Genomic DNA, 19,411 nt, shown 5'->3' on the forward strand with positions numbered 1-19,411 from the left:
TCGGCAAGGCTTCAGTTCAACTAAAAAGATAGTGCATAATGAGTGAAGTTAAACGAAGCTACAAACTAAATGGTATCGAGCCGTTCTATATTGGAGCCGCATCAGCTACATTTTCATCTGATGGCTCGGTTATGGCTACGGCAGTTCTTGAAGATACAATTGTTATCGATCGAATAAATAACGAGGTACTTTACACATTTGAAGGAGACTCATCAGAGGTGACAGCTCTCCAGTTATCACCAGATGGCAGATTTTTGGCCGTTTTATCACAATCTCAACAGCTTAGAGTGTTCAGCGTGGAAACCGGATCTATAATAAAGTCGACAAGATTATCTTCTTCTTGCTATATTACTGCAGCTGATCCATCATCCACACTTTTCAGTTTTGGCTTAACGGATGGAAGTGTGGTTGTTTGGGATATAGAGGGCTCATTTATCACGCACAACTTGAAAGGTCATGGATCAACGGTCTGCTCCTTGGCATTTTTCGGAGAGACGAACAGTAGAAATTGGATGTTGGCCAGTGGTGACATCATGGGAATGGTAAAGGTTTGGGATTTGGTGAAGAGAAAGTGCATCTTTACAGAGAATGAGCACACATCTGCTGTTAGAGGTGTGAATTTCAATCATGATGGTTCTCGCTTTGTCAGTTCTGGAAGAGATGGCTTGGCCATAGTGTATCAAACAACAAACAGAACAAAATGGAAGGATATCTGTACTATTCCAGTGGAGATGTCGGTTGAGGCAGCTGGCTTTGTTGGAAGTAAAGAGGACAATTATGCAAAAGAATACTTATACACTGCAGGTGAAGGATGTGTAATGAAAGTTTGGGATCTCGATGAGGAAAAATTATACGCACAAACCAAGCCACCTTTAAAAACCACCGAAGAGCTTATGATGACACAAATTATTCCAGCTTTGGGAGAAGACGGTATCTCTGTTTCTAGTTTAATTGCTGTGCAGTCTGACCAGACTATCCTAGATTTAGATATTTGGACTGGACTCGATACTGCCGGCTCGCATATTATTCCAGTTACCAGAAGAATGGCGGGTAACCACGGTACGATTGCTGATATGAAATATGTCGGTCCTAAGGGACGAAAATTAATTGCTTTGGCAACAAATTCGCCATCTCTGAGAATTGTCAATCTCCGTGAAAGACCTTTCGATATGGAGTTGTACGAGGGACATACGGATCTTCTCAACATGCTTGATTCAACTGTTGATGGTCTTTGGCTAGCAACTGCTTCAAAAGACAACACTGCGAGATTGTGGAGATTTGATGAGGGGGAAAATAAGTTCAAATGCTATGCTGTTTTCATTGGACATGGGGCATCGGTTTCGGCTGTTGGACTTCCACGGACTCCAATTAATCAATATCCTCGTTTTATCATTACTGCATCTGAGGATACAACCATTAAGAAGTGGAAGGTTCCAAAGCCGGATGATAGTTCGGAGGTGAAAGTGGTGAAAACCTCCGAATATACAAGAAAGGCACACGAGAAGGTGATACACGCCATTGATATAAGTCCAAACAATGACTTTTTGGCCACTGCAAGTCATGACAAAACGGCAAAGATATGGGATCTTGCATCTGGTGAAACCATTGGAATTCTAAGAGGTCACAAAAGACCAGTTTATGATATCAGCTTCTGTGGCTATGATCGTCTTGTAACTACATGCTCCGGTGATCAGACTGCAAAAGTTTGGTCTCTCGATGAATTTTCATGCCAAAGAACATATGAGGGGCATTCTGGTGCCGTCCAGAGAATTTCGTTTTTGGATAGAAATCAATTCATAATTGGAGCAGGTGCTGATGGTCTTATTAAAATTTGGTCCGTCAGCTCTGGTGAGTGTGTTCAGACACTGGATAATCACAACAACAGAATTTGGGCACTTTGTGTGAAGAATGACGGACAGGAATTTGTCAGTGCAGATGCTGATGGCACTATTTCCATTTGGGAAGATAATACTGAAGAAGCCAAGCATGAGGAGGAGGTAAACATGAAAAATAAGGTGGAGAAAGAGCAGGAACTTCAGAATTATATTCATAACGGTGAATGGGTTGAGGCTTTCAAACTTGCTATGAAATTGAACCATCCAATGAGACTATATAATGTTGTGAGATCGAGCATTGCAGCAAATGAGGATAAGAAATCTGATCTCGGGTCATTTAAACTTGAGGAAGCCATTACTGAACTTTCTGATGACGAAATAAAACAAATGTTTGAACGGATAAGAGATTGGAATACCAACAGGAGATTTTTTGCTATTGCACAACGTCTAATTAAGGTCCTCTTAGTAAAGTTTAGCGCAGAGAAGTTGTCGGGAATTCCTGGAATGATGAACATAATAGGAGCGATTATTCCATATTCTGAGAGACATTACTCACGTTACGATGATCTCATCGAGCGCAGTTACACATTGGATTATGTTGCCAAGAAGATGGATGAATTAGCAAACTGACTCCATCATTTTATGTATAATAGATTATCGTTAATATGAGAATAATTTCTTGCATATTGAAAATCCTTTTCTTTAAGCCAGGCCTCCTGTAATGCTTTTAATTCCAGCAATATAAGGCTGTGTATAAATATTTTTTCCTTCCTTTTTCTTGTTTAGTTGTTCCCTTGCTATTTTCAACCATTGACAACCACATCTCTTATACTGCATAAAGTTCGTACCCGGAATCTGTAAAACTTAGCAGATATGAGTATACAAAGTAAGCATGAAGAGAATTATAATCAAGATCGGGTGAAACCTCAGGAAAATATCACAAGCCCAGCCGAATATTTCGAGGGTGTTATAGATGTTCCAGTTTATGATTGGCTTTTCACTTTGGAACAAATTCAACGGGAATCACCATCAAGACGATTAACAAATGTAAAGCAAAGAATTGGATTTACTGAGGAGTGTCAAAAGCGTGCAAAGGGAATAGTATATTTATTTGCTTGCAGTAAACAGATGAAACTTTCTCGATGTGTAGCCTTGACAGCATCCATTCTTTTCCACAGATTTTATATGAAACGAGACTTCACAAATTATCACTACTTCGAAATAGCGGCAACTTGTCTCTTTATAGCTTCAAAATCAGAAGAATGCCGCAGAAAGCTGTCCGATGTTGTTAAGGTTTGTGCCAGTATCGCGTTAACCGGGCGTATGTCTAATAAGGTGACCGAGGAATCAAAAATATACTGGAAATGGAAAGACGTCATTGTTAATCTTGAGGAATTGATTTTGGAAGTTTTGTGTTTTGATGTGACACCAGTAAACCCATATAAGATTTGTTTTGATATTCTTGATTTAAGTGAGGACGACGACAATTCAAACGATGAACATGAAGACAAATTGTTTTCCACATGTACACATTTTCTGGAGCTTTTATCAAGGCTTCCTCTTTCGATTCTCTTTCCAGTGAATGTTATCTGTGGTCTTGGATTGCTGTTATCATGTGCAAGTTCCGAAATACAATTACCAAGCAATGCCTTTAATAAGCTTCAAATTAGTCGAGAAGAAATATGGAGGAGTTATTGTACAGCAATGAAGCTTGCACAAAGTTTAGAAAGTTTAAGGCAACCATTTCCAATACTTTCACATATCCCAAAACTCAACCATAAATCTGCAATGGGGATTGGCGAGAATGTTGATAAGGATGGTGGTGATGAAAATTAGCAGGTATATAAATGTAGATGTACAAGGACAGATATTTCAAAAATGTATAATAAATTAGAATATTCTTTAGATGGGAAACTTGCCTTTTGCATGTAAGAGAAAGTTGAATGCTAGGAAAAAAGTAAAATAGCATTTCTAAGAATGCATGAAATGGGAGGAAGGATTTCCGCCGTTTAAGGAAAATATCTTTTTGAAATGCATGGAGTGAAGACAAGAGGATTCCCCTCGCGTTTTTTGCAACTATTTAAGGAGCTAAATATCTTTACAAAAGAACATATATATAAATAAATTAGAAAAACATAATCATCATAAATCAAATCATATTGGGCATAAATATTCTAAAATGAGCCGTTCAGCTAGATTTGGAACTGTAAGTAAACAGAATTAAATAAAGAACATACAAGTAACGATGGAAAACAAAATACTAACAAAGTATCCTATCTACTTGCAGATAACAGCAGAAGAAATTAGGCAACGTAAATTTCTTAGAAGAGGATTGCAGTTGAGCATTATGGTAGTTGGAGAAATGGGTACCGGAAAATCAACATTTATCAACACCCTTTGTGATGAGGATGTGATTCCAGTAGATGAAGCTCACGGGAAGAAGCAATTGAGTATCGATAAGTACAGCACAACAATATTTGAAGGTGGAACAAAAATTAATTTGGACATAGTGCTAGCATCCGGATTCGGGGATTCCGTTGATAATTCAACGTGCACATCTAAGATTGTGAAATATATTGATGATCAATTTGAGGCTGCCTTAAAGGAGGAATGTAAAATTCAAAGGACACATCAATTTAGTGACAGTAGAGTCCATGCTGCGATTTATTTCATCAGACCAACTGGTAAAGGATTGAGGCCCCTTGATATTCAATGCATGAAAGCACTTTCACAAAGATGTAACGTTATTCCGGTTATATCAAAAGGAGATCTTCTCACAGAAGTAGAAAAAGCAGTGAATCGGAAGTGCATTATGAGGGACTTAAAGAAAGCGGAGATACCTATCTACGATTTTACCGCATCATTTGAGGATATAGGGGAAATGCTGCCAGGTGTGAATATCAATGATTTAATTCCAATGTCAATAGTTTCTGGAACTGAAAGAAAGATTATCGACGATGTGGAATACAAGGTGAGAAAATTGCCACACGGGATTGTCAGGGTGGATGATCCTTCTCACTCCGATTTCTTACTCTTGAGGACTTGCCTTTTGGGTGCATGCTTACAAGATTTGAAAGATACAACAGAGGAGATTTATTACGAGAAGTACAGAACAGAAAAGTTGTCAGAGGCTAGCAAGAAATCCACTTTGGGTTCGGCCTCTCCTTCATTATCCAAGGTGAAATCGAAAGCTTCGGGAATAACTGCTAATTAATTGAGTGTAGGGATAAAAAAAAATACCTCTATGAAAGGTCGATCGATTGATATTAAATCGCATATCATTTATCCTACTTTTTTTTTTTCACGATAATGCGGATATAAGCATTCAGTGCATGCACCGACCTAAGTGTAAACAAAGTAAATACATATTTAAGAATTGCTATTTTATATACAGTACCAACCAAGACCAAATCAACAGGCTTGCTAGAAAAGTAAAAGATGCCTGGAATTGGAGAGAATGAGATATGGAATTTGAATCCGTACAAAAATCACGAACTTGGAGTACTTTCCACGTTTATCGTTCCGGATACAAACATATGTGCTCCCGGTATCATAGTAGAGGGGCCAGAATCATCTGGAAAGACATTCACAGTTATCAAATACGCAAATTATCTTCGGAAGAAATTTGATGTGAAGTGGATGCAAATAAAATGTGATTATTGCATGACTAGACGCCGGGTTTTGAGGAAAGTTCTTGAATTCATGGAAGAGATTCTTGAAGTTGATCCTGATTATACGGAATACAGGAGGCGTATACATAGCAGTCGGCAGATGAGTCACTGTGAGAATCTTTCGAATTTTACATACGTGTTAAAGCACACATTTGGATCGGCCTTGGAGAATAAGGTAAAAGAAGTTCGATCTCAAACAGTACTTTTTGTGCTAGATCGTGTGGATAGAATGCTTATCAGCGAGCAAATAGGAGAGCTGTGTGGTGCATTAACGCGGTTACATGAGCAGGATGATCTTTTTCAGGGCATATGCTTTGTCTTTGTGGTAAATCGGGCTGATTACTTGAATCTTTCGACCATGTCGATTCCAACTATTCAATTCACAGGTTACACTATAGAGCAGATAAACAACATAATAGGAAAAAAATTTGTAAGTGATGAATGGCTTGAGGCAGTGTACAGAGATTTAGATAGTGCGAAGATCAGCAAGAAACAGCTTCAGATTTTTATCAGGAGTTTTGTGGAGTATATCGTGAAGACTTACGGCTCGTATTTTGGCCATAATATTGACATGATCATTCCTGCACTCCGGAGACTTTGGCCAGCATTTTATGAGCCAATTAAGGCAAGAGGATCGATTAAACCGCGAGTGAATGATGTTTTAACCACGTTCATGCGTAAAAGAAGGCTTCTACAGACAGAATACGGACTAGTGACGAAAATAGCAGATGAGAATGGCATTAAAGTGGGAGATAAGTTCATTTCAAGAGAGCTTCAAAGCCCCACGAAAGCTAATGAGAATAATAAAACGCGATATGACTTGCCATTGCGCACGAAGTATATCGTTGTTGCATCATTTTTAGCATCTTTTACCGACCCCAAGTATGATATGGTGAATTTTTCGAAAAACAGAGAGCTCAGATCGAACAGAAGGGTGCGATACAAGCGTCGCAAGACAAACACTTCAAATGAAACTATGGGTACCAAGCTCATGTCTCCAAAGCCATTTTCATTGGAGAGAATGCTGGCAATTTTGCGATCTGTGGCAACAGAATTTGATGTGGGACAGGTGCTGGCAGATGATGTACAACTTCAAAACGATATATCGACGTTGACCTCATTGAAAATGCTTATTAAGATGGGTGCACATGACACGATTGGGGGAGCAACCAAGTGGAGAACAAATATGGAATGGAGTGCAGTTCGACAAATAGCAAACGATGTTGGATTCAAGATTGAAAATTACCTGCAATATTAGGTTGAGCGGCAGCAAAAATATCACCAGGAATCATCAGTTGTACCACTTATGTCAGAAACTGGAATCTTTTTCCCAACAAGCAAACAGTTTTTTTCCACTTCCGAGTACATTTTGCCGTATCCTGTTATTGAGCAGAGAGACCTGATTTTTGCACGGGCTTGCTTGAAAGTCTTTCTGAAGTTCTCTACATCCTCATCAGAATTTGATGCTACCACAAGCCCACTCTTAGAGTCAATAAATGAATTAAGTAGCTGTATCACTTCGGAAACCTGCTTTTGCAATCTAAGATAGGTTTTCTTTCTACCGTTCAATATTATAAAATCTGACGTGGGATTTGCGGTTCTTGCCACCAGAATTTGCTCATGCAAGAATTCAGCGATTTCTCGTAATGCTCCTACGACTATAAACCGCTGAAATCCTGTTTGTATGCCAAGCTCTTTTCCTTCTCTATGATCGTCTTCAGTTGGTTGTGATTTTCCTTCCTCGTACCCCTTCTTATAGAAATGCTCCTCTGGTCTCAGAAGCAACTCTGAGTCAAAAATGTCGTTCGTGGAGTTTGAGATCATTCTAATAGGTATGGATATATATGTAATATAGTTCAGAGAAAGACTTTATTTGAAAATAGTAAATGTGAATGCTATAGTGGACGAGGATACAACTGATTCTCATAGGCGCCTTTTTTCATTTATCCGTACTGTTTTTTTTATTTTTTTTTTCTCGCAACTATTTTTCTGATCTATCGGGGATCTATCGGGTAAGCTGCTTTCGTTGTTTATTTACCTATATGCAAGTGGTCTATGGACGTAATTACTAACTTTGTTGATCAGAACTCTACCAGTTTAGAACACCATCGGGAAACCTTGAATACCCTGCATCCAATATTTTTTTTGAAGTATTTTTAAGGATTGTCAGTTTTGGGATCGCTGAGTCTTAAATAGAATTCATGAACTCAACCGAAGACCTGCTTTTAGCAGATACCAACAATTTACGGAGAAGGCGATTTACGGAAGTGAAAGATGATATCTACAGCTCTGAGACAGGCTCAGATAGTGGAGAAAGTAGTTCTGATGGAGAAGAACAGTCCACTGATGAAGGTAGTGCGGAAAATGGAAATGGAAAGGAAAATAAAAGCAGTAGCCAGTATTTACAACAGCTAAACGAAAGCATCAAAAAGGAAGACGAGGATTCAGCTTATCAGTCGTCAGAAGTGGTCATCGATCAAAGCAGTGAAGAAGATTTTGAGGCTTTGGACAGTAAAACAAGGGAAACCATAATAAAGTATTATAATAATCCAGAAAACGCTGAACTAAATAGAATTGACAGAAAAATAGTGAAAGGAGCAAGCGGGCCAAAAATTGAGGCATTTAACTTGGATGAAGAGGAGGAAGAGGGTTCATTTGAAGAGTTTAACTCGAATTTAGATAGTCAAAATAACATGAAGAGAAGAAGAGATCAGGAAAATGACGATACCGATGAAGACTCATGGGTTTTACATGCAAAAAAAGATGAGATTACAAAGGCTCGTGAGGCAGAAAGAAAGGCTAAGCTTAGATTGGCAGAGCAGGAGAGAGAAAGGAAGAATAAAGCTATAAAAACGACAAATTGGCAACTTATAGGTCAGTTATTGGAATTTCTAGAGCCAGTACAAACGGTATCGGAGCTTTTACAGAATTTGCACCAGAAATCATTAGAGATCGACAAAAAGCTAAAAAAGAAGCAGAAACTCATAAACTCAAAAGAAGGAAGTTGTCAGGAAAGTAATATGGAACTAAGAAATGAGAAAAAAATGCTCAGAGCTAGAATATCTAGACTAACCGATTCCGCTTATCAGCTTTCCCAACGTGGATTTAAGAATGCCTTTGAACAGCCAAGAGAATTGCTTTTAAGAGAATATAGAAAAGATTGCGGAGAAGAGTACAAGCAACGTGATAGAGAGAAAAGAAGAAATACACAGAAAGAAGAAAGCATCACAATAAGCCAAGATGATCAGTCAGATTTCACCGACACTACTAACAATAATGCATATTGGGAATTTAAATGGAGTCTGGGGGATGATAAAATATATGGACCTTATGATTCTAAAACTATGGAAGCCTGGAAAAGCACATACTTTGCCGAAACTCCCGCTTTTGCAAGAAAAATATCAACTAAAAACGGAAGAACGTTTAAAAATGCTCTTGACATAGATTTTTCAAAATAGGTTGTGCGTAATTGTGTAATTTACAAACGATTGTCTGTATCGATGATTCAGTTTACGTGCAAAAAGCAATAATATGAGTACATATGCACACTGGGTGCATATCTCCGAAAAAAAAAAAAARGTAATAATAGCAATACTATAAAAAATGCGGGGTAACGGATCACAAAGTCCAATTTCTGAACAGCCGGTCCGGAGTTCTTGGCCTTTGTTTGCCAAACAAAGCAAATCAGGATACACTTTCGTAACTGAATTTTGAGAATTCTATTACAGAGGGTGCTATCTAATTTTAAAATTTTTATTGTTGAAGGCGAAACGGGATAAACAGATAAAAAATAAAATGTTTTATTTGAAGGAGAGCTGATTTCTGCAATCTGTTTAACCAGGATGGCTACCGGATCGCAAAGGGGGTGTGGAATTATGCATATAAGAAACTTTTTGAATAGCAAAAAGGGAAAAAGGGACTCCGAAACTCCGAGAGACGGCGGCTGACCCATTTTCCCGGATGAATTCAAGATTCTTCCACATGTGCCTTTTCCTACCTACACTAATACAAACTTTCAAGACTATAAAAAGGGCATATTTCCTTGTATATTATTTCAGAACACACATATGATTACGCAAGTCATCCTTTAAATTCATTCTTATATAACAAAAGGCAGAACTTTATCATTTCTCTAAAGCTATTTTCTGTCCCCATACTTTCAAAATTACTTTCGCAGAAGATCAAAAGAAAAGCCAGCAGAGTAGCGAAATGGCACCTCAGGCTTTATCAGCTCTAAATATGGCATCAAAATGCCTAACAAAGGCATCCAAGCCTCTTTTCAATAAAGGCGAGAGTGACTCGAAGAAAATTAACGCCTCCAAAAACTTCAGTTCATACACCCAACCGAAAAGATCATATTATGATATGTACAACCAACCACCGCAATATGACTATGACTCCGTTCCAGAATCAGGCTATATCTTTGACAATCTCCATGTTAGCAATAACGGATGCGGTAATATTATTGAAGGCGAGATGACATATATAAATAATGCTGAAGACGACACATATTCAATTCCGGATACGCCGTTTATTCCTACAGTCTATACTGATGATGCAGTTAGCGGTCAGGGCCATCGTGCACTATGATGAGGATGAACCATAGCGAAACATGGACAATGACACAAATAACTAATTCTTCTTTAGAGGCTCTTGACTTTCTTCTCTTTTTCTTTATCTTTTTCAATTCTGGTCATCACTGGTTGGTTTACCGTTTGAAATAGGAGACTTTACCAATGTGACATTGACTATCACTTATTTTTATACAGGGTATGGCAAATAATGGAATAACAATATCACACACACAAATATTAGTAGAGAACATGTAATATGTATGGAAAAATAGCAAACTGGAAGAGTCAGCTCAGTGATCAACACAAAGCCGACACAGCAATGCTCTGTATAAAATTCTTGTTGATTCGATATTTACATTAATAGAAAGGTCTTCTTTTATGCGAATCCCAGACTGAATCAAACTTGAGATCTCCAACATATCCACCTAGCATACTAGTCTGCACATGATGCTCGTACGACTCTGGATATTTAGAAAGATCGTTAGCAGCATCCTTATTGAGAGGATCGTTAGGGTTAGGATGAAGAAATAGGTGCAGAATACCGGCAAAAACAAGGCCTAGCGTTAATGTTGGTTTCCAGTCATTTCTGAGAATATTTAAGCACACGTGACCTTCGAGATCAATGTTTGGGTGATAAATGCGTTCGAGACATTTAAATTCCGGTGCTCTGTTTGGATAATCCTCGGGCACTTGACACTCAAAGTGGAAAATGCCATTCGCGTAATATCCTTCCGTTGGCCTTACCGTAAGCTTTATATGCATCGGGTTGGATTCACTGTAATATATACTGATTCCTGGAATTTCCTCATACTCTTGGAGATCTCTTTTTGCACGAATATATGCAACTGATACAGTTTTCTGCGGTGAACCACCTTTCTTCTGCTCCTTTTGCATTTTTCTTAGACGTAACTGTGAGCTACGTGTTAGTAGGCAAGAACGTTTAAAAGAAATTTGACTAGCCTTTCCAAACTTACCATTGTGGAAGTCAGCTATATAGTATCTTCTTGTTTTGGGCAAATTACAAATGAAATATATCAATCAGTATTAAATGTTTAAAAATGGAGAATGAAGCATGCTCAAGGTATGTAGAACGTACTTTTGCCGTACACTTCAAGACGTCATTTGTAATTTTTGTTACATCCATACACCATTCAAGGTGTGCTAAAGAAAGGCGTGGAAAAATTCCATGGAATTAAAGTAATTCAAAATATTTTCAAGGGTTTGTCATTAACAGGATTCAATTTCATGAAGAAGTAAAAAGTGAAGGATAAAGTATATACAGCACATACTAGAGTACCATATGAAATAAAATTAAGATTCTTGTAGCAGATATGAAAATGAGAGGATTAGTTACGTGAAAATGTTGAACTTGAATTTTCATCGACAATCCGGCAAAGGGAATAAGAAGGGGCGGTTGGCGATGACAAGATCGAAAAAAAATTACAATTTTATTAAAAGTATTACGGGAGTACCAAAATGTCAAACGTTAAAATAAAAATAAAAATTAATGCGCCAAAAATCAATATCTAATTCTAAAAAATAAACACGCAAGAATAATAAACAAACAACAGGAAAAAAAAAAGCTTACGATTTACTCGATAAGTGCACAAACCGGTAAGAAACGCTCAAGTGCATGGATCAAGAAAAAATTCTCAATCCGTAAATGAATTTATAACTTCCCTGATTATTTACATGAGGAAGCGAGCGGAAATCGTGAAATCAACTGAATTGTAATGGCATGTCGGTTTGCAACTGAAATTAGCTACACAATATAATTAACGTGCTTTTCTGCCATACAGACTTCCCCACATACATATCGATACCAGTGTTGAGAGTGGCAGAATTTCTGAGTGCGGATAATTGATCATTTGAGATAACCGAGTGCATCTTTTGTAGTGATCAGCAAAAACTAAAGAGGATTAATATACAGAAAAGAGCATATCGGAGCCAAGTAGACAACACATATTTAAGTGAAACAAACGAAGCAAGAACCAGAGCAAAGATTACTCTGAAGAGTGAAGGAAAAATAAAGCGTTTGGTGAATATTAATCATTCGGAATGTCATTACCGTTCACACCGAGCAAAAGTGGTAAAAAGCATACAGCCGGATCAGAGGGATCTGCGGGGGATTTGCAGTCTCAGTTTGCGGAGCTCCAGAAGCGGCTAAAGCGTATGCCACATGCCATGGTGTCGGAAAGTCCGTCGCGGAATAGAGGGCCACGCACAAACATATTGAATGAAGATCAAAGTTCGAGTGAATCAGAAGGAGAAGATGCGACAAAAGGCGATGAGGAGGAGGAAGATGAAGAGCCTATAATAAGGAGGAGAGTCAGACGTGGCCCAAAAGAGTTGGCATCACCAACCAGCCCCAAAAGAGTGGATTTCCTTAGTGACTTGAGTGATGGATTACTTGTGGAATCGCGTCGTTTGGCATATGAAAACAAGCAGTTCAAGACTCAGGTAGAGATTTTGAAGGAGGAGCGCGACAAGTTCAAAAACCAGGCATCGAACTTGGGGCTACTGAACACAAAGTTGAGCGAAAAAGAGAGTCAGTCGAGTGATCGCATCTGGGAGTTGGAGACAAAGCTTTCCGAATCCAAGGACAAGCTTGAAAAGGCACTTATTGATCTTGAAAGGGTGGGCAAGGCCAAATCCTCGTTGGAAACACAGTTGGCAGACTCTACGGCTACACTTGAAGGTGTGCGTTCCCAAAAGATTGAGCTTGAGAAGCAGAGTAATGAGAAAATCAACACGCTCAAAAAGCAGGCAAGTGACATGAGGCAGAGAAACAGCGATCTCAACGATGAAAATGATGCTCTCCAGAAGAAGGTTGGTGAGCTGAAGGCCAAGGCTGGCGCTGTTGTTGCACCAATGAACTTTAAAGATGCATTTGCGGGTCTAGGTGATAATTTCGACGAGGCAACTGATAACGACGCGTCGATGTTGATGGAGCCGGAGCCTACAGAGCTCAACTTGGCCGTGGACAACGCCAAGGAGCTCGACAGAGAAACGCTAAGAGCAAATCTTTCGCACGCAATAATGACAATTGGTCGGCTAAGGAAGTATATTCAGAAGCAGAAAGTATTCCATGCCAAAAAGCTTGCCTCGCCAACTCTGAAGACACTTGCCATGTCCTCTCCTATGACCTCGACTCCTATTGGCTCAAGAACAACCGGCTCACCAAGAGGATCGAGATCTGTGAAAAGAAAGCTTTTTCAAAGCGGATCCGGCTCTTCCTCTCCAGTGAAAGAAAACGTGGGAGAGAATTTGGAGAGGGACTGGGAGAATTTCGAAGACACATCAATCGCCACGACTAAAACAACCGCCGGAAAACTTGGGCACATTCCAGCACTTGTGAAAAACGACAATAGTGATGATGATGATGATGACGATGAAGATGACAAGCAGGAGAAGCAGTTGAGATTACAGCAAGGTGACAAGAAAGCTTTGGCAGACGAGCTTATGGAGCGGGATATCAGCCAGAGAGACTTTGAGAGCAGTCCAAGCAAGAAACCGGCAAAGAACAATTCTACGTTTGCAAACTGGGGTATGATTGCAATTCCACATGGCCAGTCATTGGATGCAATAGGCGAGTTCGACATGGTTCCGTTTGCCCGTGGAGACTACGAGCGTTTACTGAAGCAGCAAAAACGTAAGGCAGAGAAAACAGTCAAGATTCCACCTTTGAAGAAAAAGGCTGTTCAAGGCTTGAGACTCGTGACTTCTCCTGAGTACAAGAAGCTTAAGAAGGAGCTTGAAACTACGACTACCGAGCTTCAGCGGGCCAAGAATAAGGTCGAAGACATAAAATCAACTGCGGAGACACAGACGGAAAGTCGTGATGCCAAGGAGTATGAAGTCCAGGTCTCTAACTTGAGAAGTAGGCTTTCCGCTAAGGAGAAGGAGGTTGCAGAGCTTAAGGAGAAGCTGGAGGAGGCTGAAAAGGAGGCTGCCCAGAATTTGCAAGAAAAGCTTTCCAAGAAGGAGACGGAGAAAGAGGAGCTTAGAAGAAGCTTGCAGAGAACTAACAATATGGCTATCCGGAATCTGCAGGAGAAACTTTCGAAAACAGAATCTGAGAAGGAGGAACTTGGAAGGAAACTGGAAGATTCACAAAGGGAGGCAGCCCAAAACTTGCAAGAGAAACTTTCCAGCGGCCAAACAGAGAAGAACGATCTTGAAAAGAAGCTTGAGCAGGCAACATCAATACTCGAGAAGAAGCTTTCCGAGAAAGATGTTCAGATTGGTGTTCTTCAGAAGAAGTTGGAGGACTCTCAGAGCGAAGCCGCCACTACTCTTCAAAAGAGACTTTCTGAGAAGGAAGCAGAAGCAGATGATCTCAAGAACAGCCTCGAAAATAAGTGGAAACAGGCCTCAGAGGATTTGGAGAAGAAACTTTCCGATAAGACAGCGGAAATGGAAGAGATGAAGAAGAAACTAAATGCTGCTGAGTGTTTGCAGAAGACTCTTTCACATAAAGAGGCAGAGATGGGAGATCTCGAGAAGAAACTACAAGATGCTCAGAAAGAGGTGGTTGAGAATTCTTCGGCCGCCCATACTTTACAAGAACAGGTCGACAGTTTAAAGGCTACAATTGAAAAGCTTAGGGAAGAGGTTAAAACGGACGAGGCTGAAGTCGCCAGACTTTGGAACTTGGTGGGTGAAACCAAGAAGGAAGCAGGTGCCATCAAAGACAAAATTTCGGATAAGCTTTCTGCTACAGAGAAGGAGCTTTCAGCACTAAAGCAGAAATACGAAAATCCAGACGAGTCTTATCTCACATCCAAAGCAAGTGTCTTGGGCTTTTCAACACTTCCGTTTGAAGAGCAAAAGAAATTGAGGGGTGATTCTAAAGATAAGGCAGTCTTGCAGAAGTTGAAACAAGCACTCGAGTTGCAGATCGGCGAACTAAAGGAGAAGGCGGTGCAATCAGAGAAGAAGCTAACTGAAGCCAACAAGAAGCAAACTGACGTTTTGAATGAGTTGAAGATGCTTAAAGAGGTTCACAAAGCGCCAAGTGCCCAGTATTTGAAGGAGAAGGCAGTCGGCTTGCAATTGGTTGCTATTCCTAAGCTCGAATATGATAATAAGAATGAGGAACTCGAGAGTACGCGGAAGAAACTTGAGGAGAGTGAAAAGACTTGCAGCAACTTGAAGAATGAAGTTGAGCAAGCCAAGGAGGAGAGTTCTCAGTTGAAGACGCAGCATTCAGAGATTGAGAAAGAAGATTGCACTCAAAGCGAATGCATTTAATGAATCCCAAAAGCAGCTTTCTGCAGTTAACAATACGTTATCTGAGCGCGAAGTCAAGCTTGTGACCTTACAGTCTGATTTGAAAGAGAAGCAGAAGGAGATTGACGGCTTACAACAAACATTGAACCGCCTAAAGGAGCGCAATACAACATTGGATGACAGTTTAACGAGATTGAAGTGTTCGTATGAAAAACCTGATAGTGGATACGTTAAACAGCATGCAGATGCATTGGGATTGGCGTTGATTAGCAAAATAACCTCTACTGAATCCAGGGACGACGAGTCCGTGTTTGAAGATGCTTCCGAGGATCCAATCAATATTGATTCTGAGAAGGATATATCCCCAAGAAGAAGTAGCAGCTTGAGCAAGGTGTTCTCAAGAAGTATTTCACAATCTAAGAAGTTGCAAAAGCAGTTGAAAGAAGCTCAGGAACAGGTGAAAAATCTGCAGAAAAAGCTTGACAAGCCAACACCAGAATACATCCAAAGCAAGTGCGAGTTCGTGGGTATTGCAAATGTTTCGACCGGTGATTACTCTAAGTTGAAGTCGAACATCAGTGCTCTTGAAGATCAGTTGCAGAAGAAAGAGGAGAAGCTAAATTCCGTGAAGCAGGCCCACAGCCAAGAGGCGGTTTTGTTGAAGAAGCTTTTGGAACAGAAACAGAACGAACTTTCACAATTGAAGAGTGCACAAGATGCAGAGCTTGAAAAGCAGAAGGCATTAATCAGCAATGGATCAACTGAGCTTGAGCTGAAAAAGAATCAGTTGCAAACTAAAATCACTGAGTTAGCAACTTTGAAAGCCGAACTTCAAGGTAAGAGCTGTGATTTGGAATCAACCAGCTCGAAACTAACCAAGTGTATGGATGCATTGAAGGAGAAGACATCTGAATTGGAGGAGTTGACCGGGGAGCATCAAAAGCTTCGGGTGAAGTTGGAGAAACTTGAGTCTGACTATGAGACTGCCCACGAGATTTTGGAGAAGCCAGAAAAGAAGTTCCTTGAGGAGAAAGCTGGACTCTTGGGGCTTTCACTTGTTGCAAGCACCGAACATTCTGCCGTTATGAAGAAAGCTCAAGAAAAGGAGAGTGCTGTTGAGCAACTTAACACAGCTATAACTAGACTTAACCAGGAGTACAGTACTGCCAAAGCAGATCTTGGCGTTGCTCATAATGAGATCAACTCGTTGAAGAAAGAACTAGATGAAGCACACGTTGGATTGGAAAAGATGGAGAAAGAAAATGCAACGAACGAAAATTTGCTTACTGTGAAGGCAAACAGAATTACAGCATTGAACCTAGATCTAGAGAAGAAGAATAGTGACATTTTAAAACAGTCGGAAGAACTTAAGAGGTTGAAAAGAGAGCTCAAATCTTTGGAAGATGAGAAGTCTAATCTTGAGCAGAAGAACGTTTCTCTAAGTAAGACTGCCTCGTCTATTCCATCTGGGTGTGTTGCCATTGACATTGAACGGTTTAAGAATTTGCTTGGTGCGATGTCAATGTTGGGTGTCCAGTTCAAGCAATACGCAGAAAACTTGAAGAGTAAGGATGTTGATGATGAGGAGTTGAAGCGCGAAATTTCGGAGTTGAAGTCCGCCGCTGAGCAGCAGGCCAAAATTTCATCTAAATATGAATCTCCAAGTGTTGAGTACATCGAAGAGAAAGCAACTAACCTTGGTATGAAGGTTCTTTCGGTCAGTGAATTCATAAGCTTGAAGTCTGAAAATAAAGAGAATCTGATTGACAAGAGTGAGAACGGTGACGAGGCCAGCATTGTAAGCGAGGAGGCTATTAACGAGCAAAACAGAATACTCACAGAAAAGATGAAGAGTAGAGCAGATGAACTGGAAGCATTACAGACTGATTTGAAGAAGAAGGAGCTAACTTTGAAGCAGCTGGAGCGGAGAGTTGAAGGAACACTTGATCCAGAAGAGGCAAAGGATGCAGAACTTCGAAATGCTGAGAGTGGAAGTATGCCATTTACGAAGATCTCAAAGCTCCGGAAGCTTTTGGATGTGAAACATCAAAGAAATTTCATCAACCGAGCAAAAGATTATAGAGAATGACGAAGTTCTTTCTAGAATTAAGAAGAAAGGAAGACATTTGTCGATGGAGGAAATTGACACGGTTGATATGCAACTTGATCAGAAGAAGAAGGAGCTGGAGGAGAGAAAAAGCTTGCTTACAGAGAAAGTTCGGAATCTGGAGATTGAGATCAAAAGAATGCAGGAAGATGCCAAGGACAAGGAAAATGTTAGACCTGGAGGATCGATTTCGGATCAACTTGACTCCGTGCGCGCCGAACTCAAAGCGAAGTCTAACGCACTGGATGTTCTTCAAAAGTACATTGAATCGAATCGCCAAGATGCTTCAAGAGCCAAAGCTGGCACTTCAGAGTTGCAGATGGAGATTGGTGAACTTAGGGTTGAATTGAGGAAGCAAAAGCGGGAGTACAATCACATCCAGCAGTTGCTTGATAGGGCAATCAAGTCTTATGAGCCAGAATTAGAGAATCGTAACCGGGAGATTGGACAGCTAAAGACTCAGCTCAAGAATAAGGCAGTGGAGTTGCAAGAACTTGGAGCACAGGAGGAAGCGGCAAAGAGACAGAGAAAGGCTGCGGAGAAGTTTGTGCCGAAGAATGAGTATGATTCTTTGAAAGAGCAGCTCGAGAAACAGCGTTTACAGTTTGAAAATTCGGAGACGGCTGCTTCAAAGAAGAATGCTTCATCTCCTCGCACGATAACGTCACAAGAACTTGCAATCAAGGCTGCAGAGTATGGTCTTGCACTAATTTCAGAGCAGGAGCTTGCCGATTTGAGACAAAGATCACCGGCAACAGTTGAGGATATCAACGTAGCGGCAAGAAAGATGAACTTACTCTGTATTCCCGAGGACAAGTTTGTTGCAACTACTGTTTGCAGAAAGCCGGATCCTGCTACCGTTGTAGTTCTTCCTTTGAGCTATTATGTCAAGTTGACCAAGACACATGACTGGTATAAGATGAATAGAGATAGTATTGCGGAGTGGCAAGAGATGGAGAGGGAAAAGACTGCAAACAGGAATGGAGTTAACGGTAAGAAGGTAGAGGATGAACGAGTGTCGCTTATATCTTCGGGCTCCACATCTATTTCTTCTTCTTTGGCCGCAAAGCGTGGCTCATTGGGCCAACAGTCAAGCTCACGGAGAGCAGCTTTGAAGAGAAAGCTGCATCTTTCGCAAGAGCCACCAGTGAACTCACCAGCGTTTGCATTATCGCAACTTGCAAAGCAGGATGCTGCAGATACGGAGAGCAGACTTGGAGCTACATCCTTGCACACGGTCAACACGGTGATATCCACGAGACAAGAAATGGTGGCGGCAATAACGCAGACCATCATTGGAGAGTATCTCTTCAAGTACTACAGGAAATTAGGGCCTTTAGTTTCTTCGGTGAGTGGAACAAGACACGAAAGATACTTCTGGATTCATCCTTACTCGCTCACACTCTATTGGTCTACGTCGAATCCTTCACTCTCGGATCCATCCGAGAACAAGATTCATGCGTTGGCAATTGCTAAAGTGAAGGTGGTCGATGATAACAATCCTCTTCCACCTGGTTTGTACCACAAATCCATAATTGTTTACTCGAACGATCGCCACTCTATCAAGATCACGTGCCCAACCAGGCAGAGACATAACATCTGGTTCAACTCACTACAGTATTTAATTGCGAAAAGTATTGCCGACACGAATAGCGATGCAGATACTGAGAATCAGTATAACGAGAATTTCAGCCTGGACGAACGGCTTCAACTGGAAAGAAGTCAGTCTTTCCGGCATCAACAACCTCGTACGAGTATTCTTCGATCCGGAAGAATGCCTAGAGCAACAAGCACGGCTTCTATTTCTGACTCTTCAAGCTTTTTGCAGAGACAGAGATCATCTTTTCCTTCGATGAGTAGTCTTAAGCGGCATTTGACGAGACACAACCATTAGCGGTTACAGTTTTGTTTGGAACAATAGCGTTTACATTAAGAGAGGTAGATTTTTACTTGTATGTATATATAAGAGAGCATAATTTATGACATGAACTT

The 19,411-nt window shown here is 40.4% G+C and overlaps 9 protein-coding genes across 9 annotated transcripts; 7 read left to right on the forward strand and 2 right to left on the reverse strand.

Annotated features, from left to right (window-relative positions):
- Positions 1–38: 38 nt before the first annotated feature.
- Positions 39–2,465, forward strand: BRETT_003605 (uncharacterized protein; the record flags this gene model as incomplete). The annotated part of the gene is made up of 1 exon (XM_041282112.1): positions 39–2,465. One exon carries the CDS (start codon positions 39–41, stop codon positions 2,463–2,465), a length of 2,427 nt encoding a protein of 808 aa, XP_041135951.1.
- Positions 2,466–2,708: 243 nt separating this feature from the next.
- BRETT_003606 (uncharacterized protein) lies at positions 2,709–3,671 on the forward strand (the record flags this gene model as incomplete). The annotated part of the gene is made up of 1 exon (XM_041282113.1): positions 2,709–3,671. The coding sequence occupies one exon, from the start codon at positions 2,709–2,711 to the stop codon at positions 3,669–3,671; it is 963 nt and encodes a 320-aa protein (XP_041135952.1).
- Positions 3,672–4,080: 409 nt separating this feature from the next.
- On the forward strand, positions 4,081–5,049 carry BRETT_003607 (uncharacterized protein; the record flags this gene model as incomplete). The annotated part of the gene is made up of 1 exon (XM_041282114.1): positions 4,081–5,049. One exon carries the CDS (start codon positions 4,081–4,083, stop codon positions 5,047–5,049), a length of 969 nt encoding a protein of 322 aa, XP_041135953.1.
- Positions 5,050–5,273: 224 nt separating this feature from the next.
- On the forward strand, positions 5,274–6,764 carry BRETT_003608 (uncharacterized protein; the record flags this gene model as incomplete). The annotated part of the gene is made up of 1 exon (XM_041282115.1): positions 5,274–6,764. One exon carries the CDS (start codon positions 5,274–5,276, stop codon positions 6,762–6,764), a length of 1,491 nt encoding a protein of 496 aa, XP_041135954.1.
- Positions 6,765–6,784: 20 nt separating this feature from the next.
- On the reverse strand, positions 6,785–7,330 carry BRETT_003609 (uncharacterized protein; the record flags this gene model as incomplete). Its single annotated transcript, XM_041282116.1, has 1 exon — positions 6,785–7,330. One exon carries the CDS (start codon positions 7,328–7,330, stop codon positions 6,785–6,787), a length of 546 nt encoding a protein of 181 aa, XP_041135955.1.
- A 377-nt stretch (positions 7,331–7,707) lies between these two features.
- Positions 7,708–8,964, forward strand: BRETT_003610 (uncharacterized protein; the record flags this gene model as incomplete). Its single annotated transcript, XM_041282117.1, has 1 exon — positions 7,708–8,964. One exon carries the CDS (start codon positions 7,708–7,710, stop codon positions 8,962–8,964), a length of 1,257 nt encoding a protein of 418 aa, XP_041135956.1.
- A 751-nt stretch (positions 8,965–9,715) lies between these two features.
- On the forward strand, positions 9,716–10,096 carry BRETT_003611 (uncharacterized protein; the record flags this gene model as incomplete). The annotated part of the gene is made up of 1 exon (XM_041282118.1): positions 9,716–10,096. One exon carries the CDS (start codon positions 9,716–9,718, stop codon positions 10,094–10,096), a length of 381 nt encoding a protein of 126 aa, XP_041135957.1.
- Positions 10,097–10,437: 341 nt separating this feature from the next.
- BRETT_003612 (uncharacterized protein) lies at positions 10,438–10,974 on the reverse strand (the record flags this gene model as incomplete). The annotated part of the gene is made up of 1 exon (XM_041282119.1): positions 10,438–10,974. One exon carries the CDS (start codon positions 10,972–10,974, stop codon positions 10,438–10,440), a length of 537 nt encoding a protein of 178 aa, XP_041135958.1.
- A 1,164-nt stretch (positions 10,975–12,138) lies between these two features.
- BRETT_003613 (uncharacterized protein) lies at positions 12,139–19,313 on the forward strand (the record flags this gene model as incomplete). Its single annotated transcript, XM_041282120.1, has 3 exons — positions 12,139–15,272; positions 15,295–17,350; positions 17,382–19,313. 3 exons carry the CDS (start codon positions 12,139–12,141, stop codon positions 19,311–19,313), a joined length of 7,122 nt encoding a protein of 2,373 aa, XP_041135959.1.
- Positions 19,314–19,411: the final 98 nt, after the last annotated feature.

The sequence above is a fragment of the Brettanomyces bruxellensis genome, chromosome 6 (genome assembly GCF_011074885.1).
Source record: "Brettanomyces bruxellensis chromosome 6, complete sequence".
Classification (NCBI taxonomy): domain Eukaryota; kingdom Fungi; phylum Ascomycota; class Pichiomycetes; order Pichiales; family Pichiaceae; genus Brettanomyces; species Brettanomyces bruxellensis.